The 25,072-nt window shown below is 41.3% G+C and overlaps 1 protein-coding gene across 1 annotated transcript in view; it reads right to left on the bottom strand.

Moving 5' to 3' along the window:
- dlgap3 (discs, large (Drosophila) homolog-associated protein 3) overlaps positions 1–25,072 on the bottom strand; it is a 345,962-nt gene that overhangs the window by 13,039 nt on the left and 307,851 nt on the right. The window contains exons 8-9 of the mRNA XM_062030130.1: positions 7,496–7,590; positions 198–417 (exon numbers count right to left, since the gene is read on the bottom strand). Coding sequence (XP_061886114.1) covers positions 198–417; positions 7,496–7,590 — 315 coding nt within the window. The remainder of the gene's footprint in view (positions 1–197; positions 418–7,495; positions 7,591–25,072) is intronic.

The following is a 25,072-nucleotide window of genomic DNA, read 5'->3' as shown; positions in this document are numbered from 1 at the left end:
TATATTTACAGCCGTTTTTACAGTGCATTACTGTACTTAAAAAAAAAAACGCCTTTTAATTTAATAGTAAAATTCTGGTGACTGCACTGCCATTTTTTTTTACCGTAGAAGCTAACATCGTTTTTTAATTTTTTTAATTTTTTTACAGTGCATTACTGTAAATGGAAAAATGACACCAACAGTATCTCCACACATACCTCTCTGTAGGCCCACTGTCCCTGTGTGTGCACGGTGCGGTGGCACTCGGCGTACTGGCCGGCTGACTCGGGCTCAGACGAGTGCCTTTGGAAGGAGCAGCCAAACTGGAGGCTCTTGTCCTGCGTTGGCACGGCAACGCTGAGTCCCGGGAAGCCCTCGGGGTCCAGGTCGGCCTGCACACTCGCCGTCACGCTGTTGGAGCGCTTGAAACGGGCTCGCCTGCAATACAAGGAGGTCACGGCACGCCGCCAAGCGTCCGGCGGTTATACGTTGCCATTGCACAAGCGCTCTACTCCATACTAGCGATAAATCATCTGGCATGTCACGCCGCCATCTTGGATGCTTCTTTATTATGACTACATAAGGGGTAGTCATAATAAATATGTACGTATAGGACCGTCCCAACAGGATTTCGCTGACCTTTTTTGTGATTGCCTCGGCCTAAAATCGCTGGATTGACTTTCAAAACAAATACTGTATTGATGTTTTACTTGTTGTATACCACACAGACTTAAAAGTAGACACTAGATGGCAGTAAAAGCACCTATTCAAACAGGCATTTCCGTGAAAATCTGCGTTTTTAAACATACATTTTCAATTTAAAATGTCACTTCCGTGTTTTTTTGTGAAATATTGTAGTGTATAAGGATGGCATTCGGAGGAAGAGTGTCAAAAGATGGAGCTAACAGTTTAAACGACATCCAGACTTTGTTTACTTATCAGTAATCGAGCTGTATCGATACATCCTATTTTTATAAATAGGATATAGACATAGAAATGTTTGTCAACATTATTATGCACCAGGCAAAAATGTTTCTACATAAATGTCGATTTATGAAAGTAAGGCCTACATTTTCTAATTGGCTTAATAGGTTACAATTATCAATCAAATCTTGGAGGATGATGAAGAATACCATAGCCCTTAAATTGATATCTTTGTTAAAAACATTTAAAGTGATTTAAATCTTACTAATCTTACTTATCTTACCATATGAAATATAACTTACTTCACTAATTATTATTTATTGATTTATTTATTTTTAATGTTATTAGTTATGAATAAGCGGAAGAAGATGGATGGAGTTATGGAGTATATTGTGAATAAACTGAGAACAGGAAGTGAACAAAAGTTTTAGCAACTGCTATGTAAAGGAAAAGGGGTATGATTAAATAAGCTCTGCTTCTTCCTACTCCTTTTTGAACATGTTGAATAGAGAAACTGGAAATTGTGATGCATCATGTTGTATGCATGCATGTGTGATGTATCGTAGTTTTTTTGGGTCTTTTTTTCCATATTTTTTAGTAATATTTAGTAGAGATGTCGATAAATGCTTTAAAATGTAATTGGTATCGGTATTGTTTATTTTTTATTAAATCAACATAAAAAACACAAGATACTCTTACAATTAGTGCACCAACCCAAAAAACCTCCCTCCCCCATTTACACTCATTCACACAAAAGGGTTGTTTCTTTCTGTTGTTAATATTCTGGTTCCTACATTATATATCAATATATATCAATACAGTCTGCAAGGGATACAGTCTGTAAGCACACGATTGTGCGTCCTGCTGGTCCACTAATAGTACTAACCTTTAACAGTTAATTTTACTCATTTTCATTCATTACTAGTTTCTATGTAACTGTTTTTATCTTGTTTTACTTTCTTTTTTATTCAAGAAAATGTTTTTAATGTATTTATCTTATTTAATTTTTTTTTAAAAAAAGGACCTTAACTTCACCATACCTGGTTGTCCAAATTAGGCATAATAATGTGTGACAATATCGGAATATGTGTGACAATATCGGCAAAAAGCCATTATCAGACATCCCTAATATTTAGTACTCTAGCTGTATTTGCTTTTGATTTTTTATCCTTGACATGTTTGGCAGATGTGGTGTTTTGCTCAAGCTGATGTGTAGATTGTTGGTTATGTTGAAAGTGCCTTAAATTTTGTGTGCATTATAAATGTATGTTTGTTGTTCAATTTATTAAAAAAAACAAAACATTTCTTAAATAAAAAGTATCGATAGATTCGTGATTTTCAACGCAACACCGGAAATGTGTCCCCTGAAAACCCGTCCGACCGAACCGCTAACATTAAAAAACTATTGTGGGAGACTTATGTAAACCCACTACACTATCAAAAAAAAGCCATTTGAACAAAGTTTGTTGAACGCTCGCCTCAGCCGCACGTATTCACCGTTTTTTTTTCCCTAAACACGGAGACGAGTCCAGCGGCCCGGAAACAAGCTGGCTAGCTAGCATAGTTGGCATCAACCAGCTAGCTTACTTGTCGCCCGCGTTCGCGCGCTCTGAGCCACGACGTCTACTTTGCTGCTGATCATATTTGGATGATAAAAATCCAAACACGGTTAGTTTCGAACCAGTTGTAGTTCTAACGCATTTTTAGTAGCCAGCGAGAAGGTTTATTTCTGAAGTGACGGATGGAAACAGAGGTCACAACGCCGGAAGTATATTACCTGAGAGGGCGCGGCCACAAGGTAGAGTTGCCAAACATTTTTTTTCATGCATGATATATAATTTTACAATATATTTTCTAATGTAATAATGTTAGTAGACTTTTAACTAAAAAAAACTAAAAGTGTGTGGTACATTACATTGGACATGGAAGTGCCAAAAAGACAGGTTTTCTAAATGCTAGCCTGCTAACGTTAGCATGCATCAAGTACCAACATGTGACTGGGGTGTCTATACCTTCAAAATTACTAAAAAAAAAAGCTGGAATACTAATGTTAGCGTTCTAACAGGTATAATTCGTCGAGTAACAATATATTTGACGCGGAGTTTTTTTACACGCCAATTAGCAAAAAAAAAAAAAAAGCTAGCATGCTAATATTAGAATGCTAACGATTGTGCCGCACTAGACATGTTAGAAGTAGTTGTGACGCGCGAAATTGGGCCGCCATCTTGAGAGGTAGAAAACGAAGATGGTGTTCAGCGTTTTCCTGCTCAAATGAGCGGACTGTTGAAAATAAGAATCGGGGGACTACGTTTCACACGTAAGATTTAACATTAACATACTATTGGTTGTATTTTGTGAAAATAATATTACCACAGAGTTGAGAAGGAGCAAATATCTTCCAATAGTACTGAAATGGTAGCCGCTCGCAAACAAGAGTATGCCTATAATAAAATTGCTTGTCAATGAAATTAATTACATTTAAAAATGAGTAATCTTTAGTAAGTGTACTTTAGACATATTATTTTCAACAAGGGACTAGTGAATGTGTTTTAAAATGAGTGGGGTTAATTTATTCAAACATTTGATCGTACTTGATCTCATTTTGTCTGAAGTTAACTCATAATTAATAGCGATAATAGAAGTGTGTTTTGTCCTAAACGAGTCTACTTTAGACAGACTATTTTCAACAAGAGTCTAGTTAATTGGTTTTCAAATTAGGGCTGTTAACTGACTCAAATATGTAATACTGAATAATCTAATTTTGTCTGCAGCTAACTGGTAATTAATCACAATTAATAGAAGTTTTTTTTAATCTTTAATAAGTGTACTTTAAACAGATTACCACCCCAAGAGTTACAAGCGTTAACAAATGGATGGATTTTCAACAAGGGACTATCCAGCCATCTTCTTCCGCTTATCCGAGGTCGGGTCGCGGGGGCAGCAGCCTAAGCAGGGAAGCCCAGACTTCTCTCTTCCCAGCCACTTCTTCCAGCTCTTCCCGGGGGATCCCGAGGCATTACCAGGCCAGCCGGGAGACATAGTCTTCCCAACGTGTCCTGAGTCTTCCCCGTGGCCTCCTACCGGTCGGACGTGCCCTAAACACCTCCCTAGGGAGGCGTTCGGGTGTCATCCTGACCAGATGCCAGAACCACCTCATCTGGCTCCTCTCGATGTGGAGGAGCAGCGGCTTTACTTTTTACTTGAGGAACAAGGGACTAGTAAATGTATTTTAATAATAAAACGGTCAACTGATTAAAAATGTAATCATGACTAATCATATTTTGTCTGGATTTAACTCATAATTAATCGGGATTAAAATACGTTTTTTTTTCATTTTTACTAACTGTACTTTGGACAGATTATTTTCATATCTTCAACAAGGGACTAGTAAATGTGTTTTTAAATGAGTGGGGTTAATTGATTCAAACATTTAATCGTAGTTAATCTCATTTTGTCTGAAGTAAACTCATAATTAATTGCCATAATAGAAGTTTGTTTTGTCCTAAATGAGTCTACTTTAGACAGACTATTTTCAACAAGAGACTAGTTAATTGGTTTTCAAATTAGGGAATAAGCGGTAGAAAATGGATGGATGGAAATTAGGGCTGTTAACTGACTAAAATATGTACTGTATTTTTCGGACTATAAATCACAGTTTTTTTCATAGTTTGGCCGAGGGTGCGATTTATACTCAGGAGCGACTTATGTGTGAAATTATTAACACATTACCGTAAAATATCAAATAATATTATTTAGCTCATTCACGTAGAAGACTAGACATATAAGATTTCATCGGATTTAGCGATTAGGAGTGACAGATTGTTTGGTAAATGTATAGCATGTTCTATATGTTATAGTTATTTGAATGACTCTTACCATAATATGTTACGTTAACATACCAGGCACGTTCTCAGTTGGTTATTTATGCCTCATATAACGTACACTTATTCAGCCTGTTGTTCACTATTCTTTATTTATTTTAAATTGCCTTTCAAATGTCTATTCTTGGTGTTGGGTTTTATCAAATACATTTCCCCCAAAAATGCGACTTGTACTCCAGTGCGACTTAGATATGTTTTTTTCCTTCTTTATTATGCATTTTCGGCCGGTGCGATTTATACTCCGAAAAATACGGTAATCCCGAATAATCTAATTTTGTCTGCAGCTAACTCGTAATTAATCACAATTAATAGAAGTTTTTTAAATCTTTAATAAGTGTACTTTAAACAGATTACCACTCGAAGAGTTACAAGCTTTAAAAAAATGGATGGATTTTCAACAAGGGACTAGTAAATGTATGTTAATAAAACGGTCAACTGATTAAAAATGTAATCATGACTAATCATATTTTGTCTGGATTTAACTCATAATTAAAGTGGATTAATATAATTTTTTTTCATTTTTACTAAGTGTACTTTGGACATATTATTTTCAACAAGGGACTAGTAAATGTGTTTTTAAATGAGTGGGGTTAATTGATTCAAACATTTAATCGTAGTTAATCTCATTTTGTCTGAAGTTAACTCATAATTAATTGCGATATTAGAAGTTTGTTTTGTCCTAAACAAGTCTATTTTAGACAGACTATTTTCAACAAGAGACTAGTTAATTGGTTTTCAAATTAGGGCTCTTAACTGACTAAAATATGTAATCCTGAATAATCAAATTTTGTCTGCAGCTAACTGGTAATTAATCACAATTAATAGAAGTTTTTTTAATCTTTAATAAATGTATTTTAAACAGATTACCACCCCAAGAGTTACAAGCGTTAAAAAATGGATGGATTTTCAACAAGGGACTAGTAAATGTATTTTAATAATAAAACGTTCAACTGATTAAAAATGTAATCATGACTAATCACATTTTGTCTGTAATTAACTCATAATTAATCGGGATTAATAGAAGTTTTTTTCATCTTTAGTAAGTGTACTTTGGACAGATTATTTTCAACAAGGGACTTGTAAATGTGTTTTTAAATGAGTTGGGTTAATTGATTCAAACATTTAATTGTGGTTAATCTCATTTTGTCTGCAGCTAACTCGTAATTAATCACGATTAATAGAAGTTTTTTTAATCTTTAATAAGTGTACTTTAAACAGATTTCGACCCCAAGAGGGACAAGCGTTAAAAATGGATGGATTTTCAACAAGGGACTAGTAAATGTATTATAATAATAAAACGGTCAACTGATTAAAAATGTAATCATGACTAATCATATTTTGTCTGGATTTAACTCATAATTAATCAGGATTAATATAAGTTTTTTTCATTTTTACTAAGTGTATTTTGGACAGATTATTTTCAACAAGAGACTCGTAAATAAATGTGTTTTAAAATGAGTGGGGTTAATTGGTTCAAACATTTAATTGTAGTTAATCTCATTTTGTCTGAAGTTAACTCATAATTAATTGCGATAATAGAAGTGTGTTTTGTCCTAAATGAGTCTACTTTAGATAGATTATTTTCAACAAGAGACTTTTCAAATTAGGGCTGTTAACTAACTGAAATTTGTAATCGTGAATAATCTCATTTTGTCTGCAGCTAACTCGTAATTAATCACGATTAATAAAAGTTGTTTTTATCTTTAATAAGTGTACTTTAAACAGATTACGACCCCAAAGAGGGACAAGCGTTAAAAAATGGATGGATTTTCAACAAGGGACTAGTAAATGTATTTTAATAATAAAACGGTCTACTGATTAAAAATGTAATCATGACTAATCATATTTTGTCCGGATTTAACTCATAATTAATCAGGATTAATAGAAGTTTTTTTCATCTTTAGTAAGTGTACTTTGGACAGATTATTTTCCAACAAAGGACTAGTACATTTTGTCATTTGTGCCGCAACTTTCTGAAAAAGCTGCCGTGAATTAAAAATAAAAAGACTTATTTGTCAAACATGTAACTACCTAAACCAGGGGTCCTTGACCCTTTTGACCTCCGGGACCTACTTTTTCCACTACAGAGGGGCTTGGAGCCCACTCAAATATTAACACTGAATGAGTAATCTTACTCTTGATTTTAATTTTATCCAGTAATTATAATTAACCTACTTACAGTTTAACCTTGTCTGACGATATGAAGCATGTGAAACAAACTTAAGTTTTGTTCAATTTGTTGACGTGTGCGTTTGAGCGCCGCTCGCTGACAAATCCGGTTAGCAAAAAATGATGCCGTTTGGCCAAAATAGGTGGGAAAGTAGTGCAAATCGGTAAAGAAATGGCGAATTTCTGGAGGGACGGATAAGATGAGACGCCAAAATGGTCGGCGGAACAGTTGAGTAGCGCTGGCCTGGAGGCTGCAGTATGTGAAACATGAACAATAGGAGTGCACTTTAATTGCAAACAAAGCAGAAGGTGTTAGAGACGTCAAACTGTGATGTCTGATGAAATGTTAAATAGAATCCACTGGCAAAATCAACTAAAGGTGTCTGCTCAGTTGGGGGGGACGAAGACGAAAATAAAGGCTTTTGTCAATGATTAAGCTCTTGATGAAGCCACATATTTTTGTATAAATATACCATTTGCACTCGTGCTGAATGCCACACAACACAGGCGAGCATAACATGGGGGGTATGTTTGGAAATTACTTTTTCTCGTCTTCCACCTGGACTCCGATAGAGTGCACTTCTGTCAGAGCTTTGCTTTCTGCGTCTGAATCTGACAGAGTCTCTGAGCTGTCCACCTGCAAGAAATGAAACAAAATAAATAAAATCAATAACACTGAAAACAAGCTATTACTCCTCATTGATGCAAATTTAAGATTTATGTTTTTCTTTTTTTTAGGGCAGCACGGTGGAAGAAAGGTTAGTTCATCTGCCTCACAATACAAAGGTCCTGAGTAGTCCTGAGTTCCATCCCGGGGTCGGGATCTTTCTGTGTGGAGTTTGCATGTTCTCCCCGTGACTGCGTGGGTTCCCTCCGGGTACTCTGGCTTCCTCCCACCTCCAAAGACATGCACCTGGGGATAGGCCCCTCCCACCTCCATAGACATGCACCTGGGGATAGGTTGATTGGCAACACTAAATTGGCCCTAGTATGTGAATGCGAGTGTGAATGTTGTCTGTCTATCTGTGTTGGCCCTGTGAGGAGGTGGTGACTTGTCCAGGGTGTACCCCGCCTACCGCCCGAATGTTGCTGAGATAGGCTCCAGCACCCCCCGTGACCCCAAAAGGGACAAATGGTAGAAAATGGATGGATGGATGGATGGATGGATGTTTTTCTTTTTAAATGATTGTTTTTTTACAGCGACTGCCTTCCGTGTTTACATTTTTAATCCAATCACCGCTGTTGTTGCTAGGTAAGAAAAATCATCGTGAGCGCCAAAGAACCAATCAGATTAAAAAAAAAAAATGTATTTTTAGTGTCAACTAAATATATATACTGTGTAATTATACTATACATGTTGTCCTTGTAGAAACACATGTTGCTATGGTAACGTCAAGCAACAGCATGAAAACAAACAAAAATGTAAACACTGGAACCACAACTTTGATATCCAGCTAGTCAGAATCATAATCAGAATAGTTTTATTGCCATTGTTTGAGAACGGGTTCACAAACTAGGAATGTTTCTTGGTGCAATCGTGCAACATAAAACACATAACACATATTTGGTAATAAAAAGAGCTGTAACTGAGCTATCAGATCTTGTTATAGACTTAGAACAGGGGTGTCAAACTCATTTTGCATCGTGGGCCACATACGGCCTAGGGAGATGTCAAGTGGGCCGGACCATTAAAATTATACCATACTCTGCTATAAATAACCAAAATATCATGTCTTTCCTTTGTTTTGGTGTAAAGAAGCACAAGAACATTAGGAAAATATTGAAATTTAATGAACTATCCTTTTACAAAACATTTCATGAAACACCTCATATTTCCTTAGACAAATGTGCAATTTACTTTTATCATTCACAAATATGCATTGGAACTGATCCCACTGATTGTACAAAGGCACAAAACTTGAATTGGTACTGAAAAATATAGTAATGCACTTTAAGATTAAATGAGACTTTTAAAGAAAGGAATTTTTAAACCACTTACACATACGCATATAAAATCTAAATGTAATCCCTGCGTACACCTTACAAACTAAGGAGAGTGATTTTAAATGTGTAATGAAGAAAGTGTTCGCCTGTCCTGTAAATCTGTAAACTTCATACATGAAACATACATACACATACAATACATACTGAACATTTATGGAGTTGTATGAACAGTAGAATTCCATCACACAACTTTTGTTTTAAAGCTGCTGACTAACATTAAAGTGCACATTTTTTAAATCACCACAGTAAGGATTCATCTTCACAGAGCTGTATTCTTTCAATGCAAACAGTATCTAAGGCAGCATTTTAAAGGTGTTAGTCTAGTCTGGACTTGTATTTGTTCCTGAAACTTGGCATCTTTTGGCCTGTACAAGTGCATCAACACCAGGTGTCATGTCCTGACTAGCTGTCACTTTCAGAATGTCATTTAAGTGCTTGTTTGTGAGCCTTGAACGCATTTTTGTTTTATTGATATTCATCACTGAGAAAATTGATACCGTCTGCTGTTTTCAGTCTGTCTCAGTGATGCGGCTTGTCTTCTACTCTGATGGAAAGAGTGCGCCCCTTAGCGGATAATCCATGAATTGCAGCGAATTTAAAATATTAATTCCATGTCTTTTATGCATTTTTTTCCACTTTCAAATGATCCTGCGGGCCTGATCGAACCTCCTTGGGGGCCGGTTCCGGCCCGCGGGCCGTATGTTTGACATCCCTGACTTAGAAGGAATTCAAGTGTGTGTGTGTGTAATGTTACAATGTACTCTTGTGTACTTAGTGTGTGTAATGTTACAATGTACTCTTGTGTACTTAGTGTGTGTAATGTTACAATGTACTCTTGTGTACTTAGTGTGTGTGTGTAATGTTACAATGCACTCTTGTGTACTTAGTGTGTGTGTAATGTTACAATGTAGTCTTGTGTACATAGTGTGCGTGTGTGTAATGTTACAATGTAGTCTTGTGTACTTAGTGTGTGTGTGTAATATTACAATGTAGTCTTGTGTACTTAGTGTGTGTGTGTAATATTACAATGTAGTCTTGTGTAAATAGTGTGCGCGTGTGTAATGTTACAATGTAGTCTTGTGTACTTAGTGTGTGTGTGTAATATTACAATGTAGTCTTGTGTACTTAGTGTGTGTGTGTGTGTGTAATGTTACAATGTACTCTTGTGTACTTAGTGTGTGTGTGATGTTACAATGTACTCTTGTGTACTTAGTGTGTGTGTAATATTACAATGTAGTCTTGTGTACTTAGTGTGTTTGTAATATTACAATGTAGTCTTGTGTACTTAGTGTGTGTGTGTGTAATGTTACAATGTACTCTTGTGTACTTACAATGTACTCTTGTGTACTTAGTGTGTGTGTGATGTTACAATGTACTCTTGTGTACTTGGTGTGTGTGTGTAATGTTACAATGTAGTCTTGTGTACTTAGTGTGTGTGTGTAATGTTACAATGTAGTCTTGTGTACTTAGTGTGTGTGTGTGTGATGTTACAATGTAGTCTTGTGTACTTAGTGTGTGTGTGTGTGTGATGTTACAATGTACTCTTGTGTACTTAGTGTGTGTGGGTAATGTTACAATGTACTCGTGTACTTAGTGTGTGTGTGTAATGTTACAATGTACTCTTCTGTACTTAGTGTGTGTGTGTAATGTTACAATGTAGTCTTGTGTACTTAGTGTGTTTGTAATATTACAATGTAGTCTTGTGTACATAGTGTGTGTGTGTAATGTTACAATGTACTCTTGTGTACTTAGTGTGTGTGTAATATTACTATGTAGTCTTGTGTAGTTAGTGTGTTTGTAATATTACAATGTAGTCTTGTGTACTTAGTGTGTGTGTGTGTGTAATGTTACAATGTAGTCTTGTGTACTTAGTGTGTGTGTGATGTTACAATGTACTCTTGTGTACTTAGTGTGTGTGTGTAATGTTACAATGTACTCATGTGTACTTAGTGTATGTGTGTTATGTTACAAAGTACGCTTGTGTACTTAGTGTGTGTGTGTGTAATGTTACAATGTACTCTTGTGTACTTAGTGTGTGTGTGATGTTACAATGTAGTCTTGTGTACTTAGTGTGTGTGATGTTACAATGTACTCTTGTGTACTTAGTGTGTGTGTGTAATGTTACAATGTACTCTTGTGTACTTAGTGTGTGTGTGTAATGTTACAATGTACTCTTGTGTACTTAGTGTGTGTGTGTGTAATGTTAAAATGTACTCTTCTGTACTTAGTGTGTGTGTGTGTGTGTGTGTGTGTGTAATGTTACAATGTAGTCTTGTGTACTTAGTGTGTGTGTGTAATATTAAAATGTAGTTTTGTGTACTTAGTGTGTGTGTGTGTGTAATGTTACAATGTACTCTTGTGTACTTAGTGTGTGTGTGATGTTACAATGTACTCTTGTGTACTTAGTGTGTGTGTTATGTTACAAAGTACGCTTGTGTACATAGTGTGCGTGTGTGTAATGTTACAATGTAGTCTTGTGTACTTAGTGTGTGTGTGTAATATTACAATGTAGTCTTGTGTACTTAGTGTGTGTGTGTGTAATATTACAATGTAGTCTTGTGTAAATAGTGTGCACGTGTGTAATGTTACAATGTAGTCTTGTGTACTTAGTGTGTGTGTGTAATATTACAATGTAGTCTTGTGTACTTAGTGTGTGTGTGTGTGTAATGTTACAATGTACTCTTGTGTACTTAGTGTGTGTGTGATGTTACAATGTACTCTTGTGTACTTATTGTGTGTGTAATATTACAATGTAGTCTTGTGTACTTAGTGTGTTTGTAATATTACAATGTAGTCTTGTGTACTTAGTGTGTGTGTGTGTGTAATGTTACAATGTACTCTTGTGTACTTAGTGTGTTTGTGATGTTACAATGTAGTCTTGTGTACTTAGTGTGTGTGTGTGTGTGTGTGTGTAATGTTACAATGTACTCTTGTGTACTTAGTGTGTGTGTGATGTTACAATGTACTCTTGTGTACTTAGTGTGTGTGTGTAATGTTACAATGTAGTCTTGTGTACTTAGTGTGTGTGTGTAATGTTACAATGTAGTCTTGTGTACTTAGTGTGTGTGTGTGTGTGATGTTACAATGTAGTCTTGTGTACTTAGTGTGTGTGATGTTACAATGTACTCTTGTGTACTTAGTGTGTGTGGGTAATGTTACAATGTACTCGTGTACTTAGTGTGTGTGTGTAATGTTACAATGTACTCTTCTGTACTTTGTGTGTGTGTGTGTGTAATGTTACAATGTAGTCTTGTGTACTTAGTGTGTTTGTAATATTACAATGTAGTCTTGTGTACATAGTGTGTGTGTGTAATGTTACAATGTACTCTTGTGTACTTAGTGTGTGTGTAATATTACAATGTAGTCTTGTGTAGTTAGTGTGTTTGTAATATTACAATGTAGTCTTGTGTACTTAGTGTGTGTGTGTGTGTGTAATGTTACAATGTAGTCTTGTGTACTTAGTGTGTGTGTGATGTTACAATGTACTGTTGTGTACTTAGTGTGTGTGTGTAATGTTACAATGTACTCATGTGTACTTAGTGTATGTGTGTTATGTTACAAAGTACGCTTGTGTACTTAGTGTGTGTGTGTAATGTTACAATGTAGTCTTGTGTACTTAGTGTGTGTGTGTAATGTTACTATGTACTCTTGTGTACTTAGTGTGTGTGTGTAATGTTACAATGTACTCTTGTGTACTTAGTGTGTGTGTGTAATGTTACAATGTAGTCTTATGTAGTCTTGTGTACTTACTGTGTGTGTGTGTAATGTTACAATGTACTCTTCTGTACTTAGTGTGTGTGTGTGTGTAATGTTACAATGTAGTGTTGTGTAATTAGTGTGTGTGTAATGTTACAATGTAGTTTTGTGTAATTAGTGTGTATGTTTGTAATGTTACAATGTACTTGTAGCCGAGCTAAATTTAAATTTTATTTTTGGTCATTTATTCACATCATTTTCTGTTGTGAACTTCCCCAAAAGTGTCCCTTATTGTAAATAGGTTCCACTTTATTATTTTCCGTTACATTGATTGATTGATTGAGACTTTTATTAGTATGTTGCACAGTGAAGTACATATTCCGTACAATTGACCACTAAATGGTAACACCCGAATAAGTTTTTCAACTTGTTTAAGTCGGGGTCCACTTAAATTGATTCATGATACAGATATATACTATCATATATACTATCATCATAATACAGTCATCACACAAGATAATCACATTGAGTTATTTACATTATTTACAATCAGGGGTGTGGAGGGGGGGGGGGGATTATTACCTTTTTGTTTCCCTGGAGGGTGATTTGGCGTCGCACCTGTGTGACCAGCTTCAGTGAGCACAGACGCTTGGAGCTGGTAAGTCATGTTTATGTCTCTCTCCCTTTATTTTTTTAAAAACTTTTTGGTTGTCCCTCTTAAAGTAGCATTCGGGTTAAATTCCCGAACTTTCTGTTTGTTAAATTGTTGTAAAAACCGGACTTTTATATGTTAAATGATGTGTGGATTAGCTTAATGCTAGCGGCAGTTATTACGGGGTTCCCTGGTCTCGTGAGTTTGCGCACGGGTCAAAAAACTCTGCTGCGTGTCTGTGTGGACATCTTGTGTGCCGCTGTGGCATTAATATGAGTGTGCATTATTTCTTTCTTTATTTTGTAGTGGAGACAAATCCTGTGTACTGTGGACTGTGTGTGACGCCCTGTTCTTTTTGTTTCTATCAAAAAAAGGTATGTCTGTTATGAGTGTTTTGGCATAGTTTATTGTAGAAAAATATAAAATGAGTTGATGTGAATGGGGAAAAATTAAGTAAATTGCTGCACATATTGAAGTCCCTTTTTCTTAATATATATTTTTGTTATTTGTTGATGTATATATTTTATATACTGTTTTTTATTTAATTAATTAATTTGAGACTTTTATGCTTTATTTACCTTTTATTATTATCCATCCATCCTTCCATTTTCTACCGCTTATTCCCTTCGGGGTCGCGGGGGGCGCTGGAGCCTATCTCAGCTACAATCGGGCGGAAGGCGGGGTACATCCCGGACAAGTCGCCACCTCATCACAGGGCCAACACAGATAGACAGACAACATTCACACTCACATTCACACACTAGGGCCAATTTTTAGTGTTGCCAATCAACCTATCCCCAAGTGCATGTCTTTGGAAGTGGGAGGAAGCCGGAGTACCCAGAGGGAACCCACGCAGTCACGGGGAGGACATGCAAACTCCTAACTTTTATTATTATTATTGTTATTATTATTTTATTTATTATTATTTTTACATGTAAGCATAAATAATTGAATTCATGAGCTAGAGTGAGCACTGATGCTTGGAGATGTGGAGAGAGATACTGTGGACTGTGTGTGATGCCCTGTTCTTTTTGTTTCTGTCAAAAAAAGGTGATTAAATCCTCCACGACTCAACTGCTGTGTGTACCTCACTACAAAAGACACAACGCAGAACAGTGACTGTTACAAATGGTGCCGTGACCCGGATTCTTCAGATCAGCTGCTGCAGATCGCCGAGGTTATGCTGTGAGCAAGTAAGCGTATCGTACAGCAATCAGAAAGGATCCGTTGATCTTTTATACCTTTGATAAAAAGTGATTTTGTTTTGCTGTGGCTGTGTTTTTCCACAATTGATCATTTCGTTTCCTCACGTACAGTGTCTCTATACCACATGTCTCTGTATAGTTAAATTTTATTTTAACGTCATATTTCCACTGTTATATTCATTATGTTTGAAATATAATGGATTTTACACCATTTGGGAGGGGAAGAGGGTGGATGCAAGCAGGGACTGCAGAGCAAGCTAGGCAGCCAGGCTTTAGCAGCCCTGATGGTACACCTGTAGCAAGGCAAATGTTTTCCACTCCCACCGATGCTAATAATGACACCTTGGCACAATTGCGTGACCTTTAGGGCAGTTGGGAACCCACATTGGTGACACCATTGTTACCCGCATATTAGCCAACCAAACACCTTCCCCCACACCCCATGACTCCACCCCCGCTCGAGCCCATGCCCTCCCCAGTTGATTTGTCTCGGCTGAACATCATGCTAAAGGCAGCTGTCAAGGAACCAGTGATGTATAGGGGGGATGGCTCAGACAAATACACCGTACAAGAGTGGATAGATATGATGGACGCTTACCTGCATAAAAGGAATTGTCCGACTACAGAGCAGGCGGATGAAATACTCAGTCATCTTTTGGGACGAGCTAAGCGTATCGTTAATGTGGGGCTGAAGAGTAGTGCTGATATCAACACACACCCTGAAGTGGTCTACGACATACTCAGAAGATCCTTCTGTGATTCTCTCATGTCCGGCTTACCGATGGCTGATTTCTAATTCTACACAGCCTGACGCAAATAAAAACCCAGTGGATTACTGGGTTCGGCTCAATACAGCAGCCGAGCACGCTGACCAGCATCTGCGGAAAAGTGGAGAAAAGATGGAGAACAAGTCAGCGCAAATTGCCATGATGTTCATCAGGAACTGCCCCAAACCCGAACTCTCCAGTGTGTTCCGATGTAAGCCTATCAGCAAATGGTCAGCCGTGGAGGTGCAAGAAGCTATCGATGAGCACCAGAGGGAGCATCAGGCAAGGAAGAAGGCCATTAGGGCAGAGAAGTTCAAAATGGTGACAGCAGCTACCACTACCTGTCAACCTGTAGTTGAGGAGCTGACTGCAATGAGAGCGGGTGTTCAAGAACCTTCTACACAGACAAAGGTGAGTGCAGTCACCACTTCATAAGCAGGGGATTTAGAACGACTACTAAGCATGCTGGAAGGCATTTTGGCCCGAGCAGTCTCCCCGGTCTAACAGCCGACCCAGTGGACACGACCGACTTCTTGCCGTGTATGTGGTGAAAAAACTCACATCACACGTGAACACTGCATGAAAGAGAAGAGGTGCTTTGCGTGCCTGGAACCTGGCCACACAAGGAGAGATTGCCCACGGGCCGCTCCATGCCAAACCCAAGCAGAGAATCACACACCCAACCAGGGAAACTGAGTCGCTCACACTGTGGAGGGCAAAGTGTAAATGTGTCATGTCAGACCCTCAAAACTGAAGAAGACCTACATGCAATAAATGAGGAGAGCTGCAACACTGCACCGAATGGTAGTGTCATGATTTTGCAGAATATACACAAGCTTGAGAAGGCAGATGATCTATTCTACACTGATGTGCTGGTGAATGACCAAGTTGCACTGTATGCCATGCTAGACACTGGTTCAATGGCTTGTACGATGAGTGAAGAAGCAGAAGAGGAGCTCCACGAGGCAGGGTTGCTGTCAGAGGGTGCCCAGTCCACCAAAGACATTTTTCTGGTGGGTTGTGGTGGTGTGCATGTGCGACCAAATTGCATTCACCAGTTAAAGTTGAAAATCTACGGACAAGAAGCGATCGTGCCCACATTAGTCGTGCCAGGCCAGCGTGACCAAATGATAGTAGGCACCAATTTGCTGAAACACTTGCTACGCCAATTCAAGCAAGATCCCAGCTATTGGCGCGTGATGAGTAAAGCTGACTACTGATGAACCAGGCATCGAGCAGTTCTTGAGCATACTCCCGGGCATAACAAGATGGAAAGGTGACATTATCCCAGGCGTCATTGGAACTGAAGCTTACTAATGCTGTGAAACTGGTACCGAAACAGGAGCACATAGTGTGGGGAAAGCTTCCTGGAAAGGCTCCTATCTCAGAGGGAAGTACCATACTGGTGGAACCGGCAAAATCCCACTTCAACCGGAAGAGCGTCATAGTATGGAGAACTGTGGCATCAATGAGCGGAGACAGGTGAGTTCCTGTGAAGGTCGTGAACCCAAGTGACAAGCCTGTAACACTGAGGAGGAACATGAAGTTAGCTGATGTTTCACCATGTGTGGCACTTGAAGACTTTGAGCTTGGAGTGGACTATGTCGCCAACACAGAGCTAAAAGCACAAGGCCAAAGCGTAAGAGTAGACACTGACCATGTCCCTGACACCTCTGTAACTCTCGCCCTTCAGGATAAGCTTGCTGATCTTGGGTTGGACGACATAGACATCCACTCATGTGAAGTGTCCCCTTTTTGGAAGAGTCAACTTGTGGAACTCATACAGAAGCATGACGATGTGTTCTCCAAGGACAAGCTGGATTGTGGCCTAGCCAAAGACTTCGTCCACAGGATCCATCTGACTGATGAGCGCCCCTTCCGACTAGCATACCGCCGTGTCCCACCAAGCCAATACCAGAAACTAAGAGAGGTTTTCTGAGATGGAGTAGAAGAACATCATACGCAAGTCGTCAAGTGAGTGGGCCTCGCCATTAGTACTGGTTTGGAAAAAGAATGGGGAACTACGCATCTGTGTGGAGTACCGGTGGCTTAATGCACGCACCGTGAAGGATGCCCATCCAGTACCTCACCAAGCTGACTATTTGACTGCGCTAGGGGGAAATTCCATATTCAGCGCCATGGACTTGACATCGGGTTCTACAATGTCCCCATGCACGAACAGGACAAGAAGTTTACTGCCTTCACTACACCAGTAGGCCTCCATGAGTTCAACCGACTACCCCAAGGCCTGTGCAACAGCCCGGCAAGTTTCATGCGCCTCATGATGAGTGTCTTCGGAGACCAAAACTTCTTGACCCTGCTGTGCTACCTCGACGATGTTTTGTTTTTTGCCCCAAAGGAAGAGGAAGCCCTCAAAAGACTCGAAATGGTCTTTAAGCGGTTGAAAGGACATGGGCTTAAGTTGGCTCAGAAGAAGTGTCATTTCCTCCGGCGAAGTGTCAAGTTCTTGGGCCACATCATTGATGAGAATGGGGTTTCCACTGATTCTGAAAAGACACAAGTCATCACAGACATGAGTGAAGCGGACTTGATGATGGAGGATGGAGTCACATCTTCAGCAAAAAAGATTAAGTCTTTTCTCGGTATGGTAATGTATTACCAGAGATTCATACAAAACTGTTCCAGTATGGCGAAGCCCCTGTTCTCTCTGACCGCCGCTGCGACTGGAAAGGCCAACGCAAAGTGGTCTTCTCACTTTAAAAGGCTCAGCCCAGGTGATTGGGCTCAAGAACAGAGTGACTCATTCAACCAACTAAAGGCTGCTCTGTTGAACTCAGTTGTGTTGGCTCATCCGGACTTTGGTCGCCCTTTCATCCTCTCAACCGATGCTTCATTGGATGGACTGGGCGCTGTCCTCCCTCAAGTCCCTGAAGGAGGGAGCAAAGCACGTCCCATCGCCTTCTCAAGCAAAGCCCTAAGTCACCCACAAACCAAGTATCCAGCTCATCGTTTGGAGTTCCTCGCTCTCAAGTGGTCAGTGTGTGACAAATTCAGCCATTGGCTGAAGGGACACTCCTTCACTGTTTGGACTGATAATAACCCGCTAACCTACATCCTCACAAAGCCAAAATTGGATGCTTGTGAGCAGCGGTGGGTGTCGAAGTTGGCCCCATACGACTTCAGTATACAATGTATCCCAGGCAGTAAGAACATCGTTGCAGATGCCTTGAGCAGGCAACCCTTCATCAAGCCACGGGTCAGCGAGAGACTTATAGCAGAGCCATATGAGGCTCTGCTCAAGGAAGCGCAACAGATCCGGGGTGACAGGATACAGGATGTGTTTCGGCTGAGCACCAACTGCCAAGAGGTAAGACTGGGCGGATCTGAAGTGGCATGCAGTTCAATGAGCAGTGAAGAAGTGACTGCAGTCCTGGATGGTCAGATTGAGTGGGGTGAGGGACCCAAAGGGAGAGTGATCTCCTGGCTAGCAAATTATGTACATAAGATTGTTCCACCAGGAGAAAGTGCCATACCCGTCTTCTCCCTTAAAGAGCTTCAAGACAAGCAACAGGAAGACACTATACTGGCAAGAGTCATCCACTATGTGGCACGTGGCAGGAGGCCATCGAGGAGAGAAAGAGTTAAAGAGCCTCTCAAAGTCCAGAAGACTCTAAAGCAGTGGGAAAAGCTCAAGATGTTGGATGGCATCCTATATAGAGTGAGCAAAGATTCACTAACTGGGAGAAGGCGGTTCCAGTATGTTGTGGCTGCATCACTGGCCAAGCAGGCTCTGCAGGGTGTTCATGACAATGCTGGGCATCAGGGACAGCATAGGACTCTATACCTGGCGAGGCAGAGGTTCTTCTGGATTGACTTGGAACGAGATGTCGGTGAATATGTCAAGTCGTGCAAGCGGTGTGTGGTGAGCAAGACACCCGAACCCGAAGGGAGAGCGCCTCTCGAGAGCATCAAAACAACAAGCCCTCGAAATGGTCTGCATTGACTTTTGGTCAGCTGAAATCCCAAATGGAATTACTATGGATGTCCTGGTCATCACTGACCACTTCACAAAAATGTCTCACGCCTTTCCATGTCATGATCAGTCAGCAAAGCAGGTTGCTCGTCAACTCTGGGATCGATACTTCTGTGTCTACGGCTCTCCAGAGAGAATTCACTCCGACCAAGGAGCCAACTTTGAGAGCCAGTTGATCCGAGAGTTGCTGCTGATCTCTCGGGTAAAGAAGTCGAGGACAACGGCTTATCATCCCATGGGAAACGGTGTGGTTGAACGCTTCAACCGGACATTGGGAAGCATGATCAGAGCACTCCCTCCAAGAGCCAAGCAAAAATGGCCCCAAATGTTGCAGACGTTGACTTTCGCCTACAACTGCACCGCCAATGAGTCGACGGGCTATGCCTCGTTTTATCTAATGTACGGGAGAATCCCCAGACTCCCAGTTGACGTAATGTTCCACAATGTGGAGAGGAACTGTGACATTGCTGACTATGATAAATATGTCCTCAAACTGAGGGAGGAGCTAAAAGAGGCATTATCATCTGCCCAGGCCAATGCTGTCACCAGTCAGCGTCATCAGACTGAACTGTACAACCAAAGGACCAAAGGGCATGACATCGCTGAGGGAGACCTAGTACTCTTTTCAAACAAATGTGAAAGGGGACGGAAGAAGTTGTCGGACAAATGGGATTCTTTCCCGAATGTGTTTGTCTCAAGAGACCCAAGGTGTCATATAAACATTTCATGAACACTGGCAGTGGTCATGAAAAGGGTTGTCCATCACAACCGCCTCTTGTGTGCCAACTTTCTTCCGCTTGAGTTGGAGAATGAAGAGGATGTTGAATCATCATTCACGGAGTCATCTGAGTCAAGTCATGATGAGACACAATGTCGGGTTTCGGAAGTGGTGACGGGAGATGTCACAGAAGACCGAACAGCCAGTTGGGTTCTGGACAGTGCTTCTGCCAACTTGCCATCAGAATGTCTGGATGCTGATGAGGAGCTTGAAGACCCTGATCTGGATGAAAGTGCCAGCCAGAGGCCAAGGAGTGTGTCAAGTGTGGTTGATGGGACAGGCCATGGCGACGACCCCCCAAGCACAGCGTTCAGTGTTGTCTCCCGTATAAGAACGAGGGTGCGTAGGCTGGTGAAACCTGTAGATAGGCTAATTCAGAACATGACCCAGAAGAAAGAAAATATCTGTTTGAGTTACAAACCTCTGTAAATCATCAAGTACTATAAAGGTAGTTGTTTAATCCAATGGTTCGGTTGGACATGTTTTACAGTAGCAGTGATAAATATTAGGTACTCCTTGTCTTGTGAAAGGTATATTTTTTTTCATTACCTTTGTAAAGTAATGTGTAAGGTGGTGTAAAAGGCACCTCTTTTTGCAAGTGTACCCAGGAGGGTTGCGCAGCTCTCCTCGGCCATTTTCTCAGTGATGTGAGTAACTAATATGTTGCATAACGTGAATGTATTAGAGTACTCTGCTAAGTCTTGAAGTATTTTGGTGAAGTTCAGAGGGGAGTATGTAGCCGAGCTAAATTTTATTTTATTTTATTTTTGGTAATTTATTCATATAATTTTCTGTTGTGAACTTCCCCAAAAGTGTCCCTTCTTGTAAATAGGTTCCACTCTATTATTTTCTGTTACATACCTTTTTGTTTCCCTGGGGGGTGATTTGGCGTCGCACCTGTGTGACCAGCTTCAGTGAGCACTGACGCTTGGAGCTGGTAAGTCATGTTTATGTCTCTCTCCCTTTATGTTTTTTATAAACTTTTTGGTTGTCGCTCTTAAAGTATTTTATAAGAATGCACACTGTCTTGTGACGTGCTGTTAAGCATGCGGGTTAAATTCCCGAACTTTCTGTTTGTTAAATTGTTGTAAAAACCGGACTTTTATATGTTAAATGATGTGTGGATTAGCTTAATGCTAGCGGCAGTTATTACGGGGTTTCTGTCATGTCTGTGTTGATCATGTTTTTGTTTGGCCATGTGCTGTTTGTTTTTGGACACTTACTTAGTTCCTGGTTGTTCACTCCCTTGTTTTGTTTCCATAGCAACCCATTAGTTTTCACCTGTCATGTCACGCACCTGTTTCACGTTTTGAGTCACGCACCTGTTGTTAATCATGTCTGTGTTATTTAAGCCTTTCTTTCTGTTCACTCGTTCTGCCTTCATTGTACTTCTGTCATACTGGCTACGTCTTGTTCATGTCAAGTAAGCTTTGTCCTTGCCCATGCCATAGCTTCTGCTCAGTAGCAGCTTCACTTGAGTTTTAGGCACGCTTGCCTTTTTTGCTTTATTGTTTGCGTTTGTGGTAGTTTGAGTGATTTATGTCTAATAAATCCAAGCCTACCAGACGGGCCACGAGGAGGTGATGGAGACGCGCTGGCGAAGATGGAGGCCAGCCAGAAAGGCTTCTTTTCGCCAGCATGGCGCATCGTTCCCCCAGGATCCTCCTCCGGACAACAAGATTCCCCAACCAGCCCAGTCTTCCTCGCCGCCGCAGGAGACCCGTGCTGATGACGTCATCCCGCCCACTGGTGATGACGTCAGAGACCAAGACTTTTTTTTAGATTCTATTTACGCCCTCTGTCAGCCGCCCACTAAGGACTTTGTTTCTAAAAAAAAAATCCTTTTGAGAAGATTTTTCCTAAATTTGGATTTTTTCAGACCAAGTCTAAAGTGGGAGTGGTGAATAGATTTCCTGAACAATTTAAAGGGAAGGAGTCTACCCCCCTCCTGACCTCCCTCCACCCACCCCTAAAGAAGATGCCAGACCGCAGGGAGCGCGTCTGGTATCCGCTCCTTGAGGGGGGGGGCTGGGGCCGGGAGCTGTGTTGGTGGGGGGGCTCAGCTGCACCCACCCAGGCAGCAACCTCCATCCCGGCCGCCACCACCAGTCCGTCACCATGCCAAGCCACAGCCTCCAGCATGGCCGCCACCACCAGTCTTTCGACCTGCCAAGCCACCTCCACCAGCACCAAGTCCGAGGCTAGTAGCAGCTCCACGCCAAGCTCCAGTGCTGTCAGTAGCAGCGCCGCCCGTAGCAGCTCCACGCCGCCAAGTGCCGCCAGTCGCAGCTCCACGACGCCAAGTGCCGCCAGTCGCAGCTCCACGACGCCAAGACCCCCCTAGCCAAGACCAAGACCCCCCAAGCCAAGACCAAGACCAAGAACCCCCAAGCCAAGACCAAGACCCCCCAAGCCAAGACCAAGACCAAGACCAAGACCAAGACCCCCCAAGCCAAGACCAAGCACTGCCATGCCAAGACCAAGCACCGCCATGCCTAGACCAAGCACCTCCAAGCGGCCAAGACCCTCCAAGCGACCAAGACCCACCATGCCAAGACCAGGACCCGCCATGCCAGGACCCGCCACGCCAGGACGCGCCACGCCAAGCTTCGCCAAGCTTCGCCAAGCTTCGCCGCCTGACGCGCCTCAGCAAGCTTCGCCGCCCGACGCGCCACGCCAAGCTTCGCCGCCCGACTTGCCACGCCAAGCTTTGCCGCCTGCTTCGTCTGCTGCACCCGCACCTTCGTCTGCTGCTGCGTCTGCTGCTGTGTCCACGCCTGACACATCTGCTGCTGCGTCCTAGCCTGCCATGACGGCGCCGACGCGCCCACCTCCCCGTCGACCACGGATATGGCCGCTACCTGGTCGTCCGCCTCGCCAAGTGCGCCCACCTCCCAGTCGGCCACGAATGTGGCCATTCCCCGGGCGTCCGCCTCGCCTGCTGCAGCGTTGTTCAACTTGCCGCCGCCACTTGACTTTGCCTCCGTGGATTCGGGGACACTTGGCCTGGCGACCCACCGCCATGTCCCCCTCCCGCCCTCCCATGACTCTTGTTCTTTTTTTTTGTTTTTGGACATCTGGGATCTGTCCGTAAGGAGGGGGGGTTCTGTCATGTCTGTGTTGATCATGTTTTTGTTTGGCCATGTGCTGTTTGTTTTTTGGACACTTTCTTAGTGCCTGGTTGTTCACTCCCTTGTTTTGTTTCCATAGCAACCCATTAGTTTTCACCTGTCATGTCACGCACCTGTTTCACGTTTTGAGTCACGCACCTGTTGTTAATCATGTCTGTTATTTATGCCTTTCTTTCTGTTCACTCGCTCTGCCTTCATTGTACTTCTGTCATACTGGCTACACCTTGTTCATGTCAAGTAAGCTTTGTCCTTGCCCATGCCATAGCTTCTGCTCAGTAGCAGCTTCACTTGTGTTTTAGGCACGCTTGCCTTTTTTGCTTTATTGTTTGCGTTTGTGGTTGTTTGAGTGATTTATGTCTAATAAATCCAAGCCTACCTTCACGCTGTCGTCCGGAGCCGTCTTTGCACCGGAAGAACAACCGCGCAGCGAGCTGCGACCACCCCCACGTGACAGTTTCCTGGTCTTGTGAGTTTGCGCACGGGTCAAAAAACTCTGCTGCGTGTCTGTGTGGACATCTTGTGTGCCGCTGTGGCATTAATATGAGTGTGCATTATTTCTTTCTTTATTCTGTAGTGGAGAGAGATCCTGTGTACTGTGGACTGTGCGTGACACCCTGTTGTTTTTGTTTCTATCTAAAAAAGGTATGTCTGTTATGAGTGTTTTGGCATAGTTTATTGTAGAAAAATATAAAATGAGTTGATGTGAGTGGGAAAAATGAGGTAAATTGCTGCACATATTAAAGTCCCTTTTTCTTAATATATATTTTTGTTATTTGCTGATGTATATATTTTATATACTGTTTTTTATTTAATTAATTTATTTGAGACTTTTATGCTTTATTATTATTATTATTTTATTTATTATTATTTTTACATGTAAGCATAGATAATTGAATTCATGAGCTAGAGTGAGCACTGATTCTTGGAGATGTGGAGAGAGATCCTGTGTACTGTGGACTGTGTGTGATGCCCTGTTCTTTTTGTTTCTATCAAAAAAAGGTGAATAAGTCCTCCACGAATCAACTCCTGTGCGTACCTCACTACAAAAGACACAACGCAGAACAGTAACTGTTACAAATGGTGCCGTAACCCGGATTCTTCAGATCAGCTGCTGCAGATCGCCGAGGTTATGCTGTGAGCAAGTAAGCGTATCGTACAGTAATCAGAAAGGCCCCGTTGATCGTTGAGACCTTTGATAAAAAGTGATTTTGTTTTGCTGTGGCTGTGTTTTTCCACAATTGATCATTACGTTTCCTCACGTACTGTGTCTCTATACCACATGTCTCTGTATAAATACATTTTATTTTAACGTTGTATTTCCACTGTTATATTCATTGTGTTTGAAATATAATGGATTATACACCATTTGGGAGGGGTAGAGGGTGGATGCAAGCAGGGACTGCAGAGCAGGCTAGGCAGCCAGACTTTAGCAGCCCTGATGGTACCCCTGTAGCAAGGCAAATGTTTTCCACTCCCACTCCCACCGCTGCTAATAATGACACCTTGGCACAATTACGTGACCTTTTTAGGGGAGTTGGGAACCCACATTGGTGACACCATTGTTACCCGCATATTAGCCAACCAAAAACCTTCCCACACTAAGTTGCCCACACCCCATGACTCCACCCTCGCTCGAGCCCATGCCCTCCCCAGTTGATTTGTCTCGACTGAACATCATGGTAAAGGCAGCTGTCAAGGAACCAGTGATGTATAGAGGGGATGGCTCAGACAAATACACCGTACAAGAGTGGATAGATATGATGGACGCTTACCTGCATAAAAAGAATTGTCCGACTACAGAGCAGGCGGATGAAATCCTCAGTCATCTTTTGGGACGAGCTAAGCGTATCGTTAAAGTTGGGCTGAAGAGTAGTGCTGATATCAACACACAC

This window comes from Entelurus aequoreus, linkage group LG20 (assembly GCF_033978785.1).
Source record: "Entelurus aequoreus isolate RoL-2023_Sb linkage group LG20, RoL_Eaeq_v1.1, whole genome shotgun sequence".
NCBI lineage: Eukaryota > Metazoa > Chordata > Actinopteri > Syngnathiformes > Syngnathidae > Entelurus > Entelurus aequoreus.
This window is presented reverse-complemented; position numbering and strand designations above follow the sequence as displayed.